At 61.2% G+C, this 5,837-nt stretch overlaps 1 protein-coding gene across 1 annotated transcript; it reads right to left on the reverse strand.

The window, feature by feature from the left end:
- Positions 1 to 251: 251 nt before the first annotated feature.
- Positions 252 to 5,397, reverse strand: SLC25A45 (solute carrier family 25 member 45). The gene is given in 6 exon segments (XM_027090803.1): positions 252 to 520; positions 673 to 931; positions 3,173 to 3,358; positions 3,681 to 3,752; positions 3,940 to 3,983; positions 5,367 to 5,397. Coding segments are annotated over 4 exon segments (741 nt in total). The 5' UTR covers positions 3,708 to 3,752; positions 3,940 to 3,983; positions 5,367 to 5,397.
- Between the last annotated feature and the right edge of the window lie 440 nt (positions 5,398 to 5,837).

A 5,837-nucleotide genomic window follows, 5' to 3' on the forward strand; every position in this document is an offset into this window, starting at 1 on the left:
CAGTGGCCATGGCTCATGGGCCCAGCCGCTCCGCGGCATGTGGGATCTTCCCAGACCGGGGCACGAACCTGTGTCCCCTGCATCGGCAGGCGGACTCTCAACCACTGAGCCACCAGGGAAGCCCTGGAGGTGCCTTGATAAAGAGGGGCTCAGCCTCTCGCATCAGAATCACAAGCTGGTGCTTTCAACTTGGCCTCCAGTCTGGGCAGGTGGGCGGTGGTCTCACTGGGGAGCTCGTCACCCAGCCAGGCTCATCCCCAGGAGTGGAGGAGGTACTCGTAGCTGAGGAAGGTGACGGCGTTGACGGGAAAGGCACGGGCACTGTTGATGCTGAGCCCCTGGAAGAAGACCCCCAGCCCTTCCCGCCGGGCACTGCTCACCATGCAGTCCAGCAGCCCCTGGTGCACCCTCTGCCTCAGCCCCGCCATCTGCATCCGGGACTTGATCACGGCTAAGGGGGTGGCTGTGACCCAGGAGGTGACGCCGGCAAAGCCCCCTGCCACCAGCACTGTGCCCGAGCCTGGGGTAGAGGAACTGGGGGTGAGGGGGGTCAGAATGAGGAACGAAGCATCCTCCCGCATCCGCAGGCTCCCTCCCCATCCTCCAGGGCTCAGTCCAGCTCCCCTCCCCCACTCCTCTCTGTCCTCCACCCTCTCACGCCACTTTGCTTACTGGGGTTCTGGCCATCCGGCGTGAATTGGCAACACAGCCATTCGTAGGTGACGAAATAGATTCCCAGGGTGGGGTTGTCCCGCAGCGTCAGGGCCCAGGCTCCCTGTATCAGCCCCCGGGGCCCCTCGGCCTAGAAGATGGAGGCCGCGCAGTGCACGGGCCCCTGGTACTGGGGTGGGGGGCTCCCTGACTTCCCCTTGGGCTCTGTCTGGTTTTGTAGCCAGACTTTGATGAGGTCAAAAGGGGCCAAGCAGTAGGCCTGTAGGGAAAGAAGCATGAAGGGCCTGGGTGGAGCTTTGGACGGGAACAGTCCCTCCCTCTGATCTTAATGGGGGGGGGGAGGCAGTGGGCAGACAGGGCAGCATCTTCCTTCAGAATCTCCCCCGCTCTCAGCCTCTCCCACGCGTAGTGGGGGATGGACCAGAGCCCCCTCCCTTAGCATCAGGCCCCTGACAGCAAGGGACACTGCCCCTCCCCTCGGCCGAACTTGCTGGCATGCATGCGATGCTTAAGAAAGGGAGTTCCCTGGCAGTCCAGGTAGGACTGGGCGCTTTCATTGCAGTGGCTCAGGTTCAAAAAAAAAAAAGGATTCAGTCTTTCAGTCTGTGCCCAAGAAACAGCAGGGGAATGACCCCTCCCCAGGGGTAAGGAGGGCACCTCAACTTCATAGATTCCCCCTTCCCCACCTCCTGCAGGACACCTCTCAGAGGCCCCTGGGTGGAGAAGCACCTCTCGCAAACCCCCAAGCACTAGTGTCCCAGCAGAAGGTGGGTGACAGGGTGGGATCTGCGGGTCCTTGAACTTTATCACCTGGCTGGGGCAGACAGGACACAGATTTGGGGTAATGTTGGTACTGGGGACGTGGAGGGAGGTTGTGGGGAGGGGCCGAGGTGTGGGTCAGGGACGCAACTAGGTCAAGGTCAGCTGTGAAAGTTCAGGTGAGAATTGAGGTCCAAGCTGAGGTTAGCATATCATTTATGGACTTATGTGGTTTTTGTTTTTTTCCTTCCATGGAAGGTACACAAGCTCAGTTCCTCAGCCCTGGAGATGGCTGATGGCGGTGGAGGCTGGCGGTTGGCTCCGGTGATCTTTAGAGGGTGACAGTTTGCTTATTTCCTCCCCTGCAGGAAGGGCAGTGGGCTGGGGTCCCCCCCTGTGAGATGGCTTCCTGATGCCACCCTGCCAGCAGAGCCTGCGGGCAGTGCTGAGCTGAGGGCTGCTCCAGAGCGGTGAGCTCCTGGGGGTGAGAAAATGGCTGGGCGGGCTACGGCCCCTCCCTTTCCCATCCTGTGCCCACAGGGGCAGTGGGGACATCAGACATTGCTGCTGTGTACAATGATGTCAGCCTTAGCTGAGTCAGAAGCAACTTTTGTACACAAGAGAGGTTGTCATTCCCTGCCCCGTGCTACAGAGTCTTCCTCGTCATCTCCACGTGAAAATACATTTTCCGTTCCAAGACCCTGTTAACCAGAGCCGTGCGCTTGGCAGCAAACGGGGCTCCAGCTGGTCCCTGGACCCCATCCCCATCAGTGACCCGACAGGCCCCAGTTCTGCCATCTGTTCTGCTTTCGAGGAGCCAGAGGGGAGGAGGACGGAGGAGCTGGGCCCGGCTGAGCCTGACTCAGGCCCCTGAGCCTGGGGGCTCCTTCTCGTCGTTGTTTTTGTGGGGTGCAGGTCTCAGGGCTTGGGAAATATGCAGGCATGAGCCCCACACAAGGGGCAAAAGCAAAGCCAGGGCCTTTTGGGTCTCATGAATGATTAATTCATTTGGTGAGCCCTAACTCTGTCCTTGCTCTCTGCCTTGGGATGTGTACAGGAGCATCAGGGCAGGTGTCGAGCAGAGGGTGACCTAGGGCACTGGCTGGATTGTGGGACGGAGCCAGGTGCACGCCCTCTGCCTCTGAGCTCAGGCCCTCACTTAGCTGGGGATCCCCCTGGTGCCTGGAGGCCCCTCTTCCCTCCACCCCAACCCTCGAAAGCCCAGTCCTTAAGCACTGAGAACAAAGCCCAGAACCAAATGATTAGAGTCACTTAATGATTATAACACCCTGAGCCTCTCCCAGCGAGATTTGTGGACAGGCCCCGGGTGAGGCTCACAGATGGAAGCAGACCCCTCCAGAGGTGGGCAAGCCCTGCCAGCCTCAGAGGGTGACATCAACTGCTTCTCCATCACGTCCTCTTGGCACTGTCTCCCCACCCCCAACAGCTCTCTCTACCTTTTTTGCCCCCTCTGTTCTCCATGACCCTCCCCTCCAGACCTGCAGCCTGGAAGGCCACAGCTCAGCCATCAGGGTCACAGGGAGCAGCCAGGAGCAAGCCATTCTCCCACAGCAACTCGTGTTCCCCTCGAGAAGGCCTGGGGTCTGCAGCCGTGGGTGGCCAGAGGGGGCTGGGAGGGAAAGGAGGGAACTGGCCATCACTGTGCCTGTGCCTGTGTATGTGACCACGAGCACGTGCGCTTGCCCCAGTGTGTGCACGTGCCCCCATGCTGCCCCCTCACCTGCAGGAACCCCCCTGTGCAGCTGCCTATGAAGACGTGCGTATAGCTGGGCGGCTGGGCCCGCTGCTCCTGGTGGGAGGTGGCTGTCAGTACCAGCAGGGCGCTGCTGTAGACCCCGAACAGGACGGAGTTGACCACAGCTATGCTGGCGATGGGGAAGCTCATTCCCTTGACGAAGCCCAGGGGCTGCAGAGAGACACCGGATGCTAGCTGGGCGGGTGCTGTGCGAGCCTCACCCTTGCCCTTTCTGGGCCTGGCAGGGCCTCCTCTGGCTGGAAACTGCTCCTGGGCCTGGCCACAGGGAGGAGGAAGCAGCCTAAGGCTGGGGGTGGCCTCAGCTCCATTTTGGGGGCATTTAGCTACTGCTCAGCCCCCCAGTGGCCCCAGATTTGGGTCTTCTTTCTCTCTTCCACGGCAGAGCTCTGTGGGCGGGGAGGGGAGAAGGAAGCTAGCACCGACTGCCCAGAGGTCTCCCGCCCCTAAGCCCCGCAAAAAGCCAGTCACCCACCGACTCGTGGCGGTAAGTCTTGACCATACAATCAATGATGCCCCGATATGTGGTCTGGGTCTGCAGCCGCACCTGGACAGGGAGGACAGAGCAGGTGGGCAGGCTGGGCATCCTGCCCAGCTCATCCCTCGGCCCCTCTGAGTGGGCTGCCCGCAGGGCAGGAGAAGCGGGAGAGAGCCTCCGTCAGCCAGGCCCTGCTTTCTCCCTGATGTCTGGTTCAGGCGACGTCTTTCATTCCTCGGGTGCCCCCTAGACCCACCTTTACAGTGTCAAAGGGGTGTCCCAGGACCAAGCCCAGAGCTCCTGTGGTGACAAGAAGGTGCTATGAGTGAGGACCCTCGGGCCAGGCCGAGGAAGCAAGTTTGTATCCATAGGGGAGCGGGATTCAGGCAGGAGAAAGCGGGGCAGGGCTTGCCTGCCAGAGTCCAGAGAAACGCCAGCTGCCCCTTGCACCCTCCTCCACTCCAGGCACTGGGCTGGGAAGGTGTGGGGACAGGGGACAGCGGAGACAACCCTGGCCCTGCCTGGAGGGCGCACAGGCAGAAGGGAGGAGCCAACCCCAGATGCCCAGTGTCCTCGCCCAGACCTGACACCCGAGCATCTTGCTGACTTATCTAACTGGGGGGCTCCGGGGCTCCTGCCTCGCTGCCAGCTCTGTTCCCTCCTTCTGCTGTCCAGGGCAGGGCCTTGATGCAGGACCGGCCCTCCCAGCGCTCTGCCCTGTAGCCGGCAGTGCAGAGCTGGGGGCCCTTAGAGAAGTCTTTTTTTTTTTTTTAATTAATTAATTTTTTTTTTTGGCTGTGTTGGGTCTTTGTTGCTGTGCGTGGGCTTTTCCAGTTGCGGCGAGCGGGTACTACTCTTCCTTGCGGTGCGCAGGCTTCTCACTGTGGTGGCTTCTCTTGTTGCAGAGCACGGGCTCTACGCGTGTGGGCCTCAGTAGTTGTGGTGCACAGGCTCAGTAGTTGTGGCTCGCGGGCTCTAGAGCTCAGTCTCAGTAGTTGCGGCACACAGGCTTAGTTGCTCCGCGGCATGTGGGATATTCCCAGACCAGGGCTTGAACCTGTGTCCCCTGCATTGACAGGCGGATTCTCAACCACTGAGCCACCAGGGAGGCCCCCTTAGAGGAGTCTTACTGGCACCAGGGGAGGAGGTCCCAGCCCCCAGTGTCTCCCCACCTCCTGGTCCTGCCCTACATAGCGGATGCTGGTCCCCGAACTTTCGGTGAGGTCACAGCCCCGGGAGGCAGGTTCGGATGTCTCTTTCTTCAGAGAGAAGTGTCACCTGGACGCTGGACTGGGTCCACAGCACAGCTGGCCTCAGGGCACGTTGCCAGGTAGGGCAGAGGCCCAAAGGGGAATGCAGGACAGCAGGTGAGGTCAAAGGTGAACTTCCTTTCTGAGCCCCGGAGAGTGGCTCCGGCGGTGCAGGTGAGTCTGGGAGAGCACTCAGCATGGCACCTGGGCACTTGGCAGGTATCCAGGTTGTTGGGGGGCAGCCTGGGGACTGGGCAGAAGCACCCGCCTCTCCTCTCCTCTCCAGCAACTCCCAGGAGGCTCCAGGACGGCTGGCTCTGGGTGCTCCAAGGCCGCCAGGACTTTGGCTTCAGCTCCTCCTACGTCACCCACCTTCCCCAGGAAATGACCCGTAATTGGGGTTACTATGACGGAAGGAAGAAAAGTGTCTCACCAGAGATCCAGCCGGTCACAAACTCCTCCACGGGCACTGTCTGGCAGGGGCGGGCACTGGTAGCTCCAGCAGAGGGGATGCTGGTGAAAGTGTAATTCCACCCTCCCCCTGACCCTGGACTGATAATCTGCTACTAATGTTTAACCCTGGGTGAGGGCCCAGTGCCAAGACCAGGACAGGAAGGGAGCCAACGCAGGCGGCCTGGTGGCCTGGAGCTGTGCAGAGCGTGAAATCTCACAGGGCAGGGAGGATGGCCCATGGTGGCCTGACCCCCCTTGCCAGCCAGCAATGGCCTCGCAGTGTGACTAGGCCTGGCAGCTGGGCTCAGGCCCTGGTGGGACCCCTCCAGGGCTGCCTCAGTCAGCCAGGGTTTAAGGAGCCAGCCCGGCCGGCCCAAGCAAGGCCCGCGGCAGTGGGGCCTGGCCACGGGGAGGCAGGCCCAGCAGAGAGGAGTGACTCACCGGGGCCCAA

This window comes from Aethalodelphis obliquidens, unplaced genomic scaffold, assembly GCF_003676395.1.
Source record: "Aethalodelphis obliquidens isolate GAN/ISIS:26980383/991018 unplaced genomic scaffold, ASM367639v1 scaffold69, whole genome shotgun sequence".
Taxonomy (NCBI): Eukaryota; Metazoa; Chordata; class Mammalia; order Artiodactyla; family Delphinidae; genus Aethalodelphis; species Aethalodelphis obliquidens.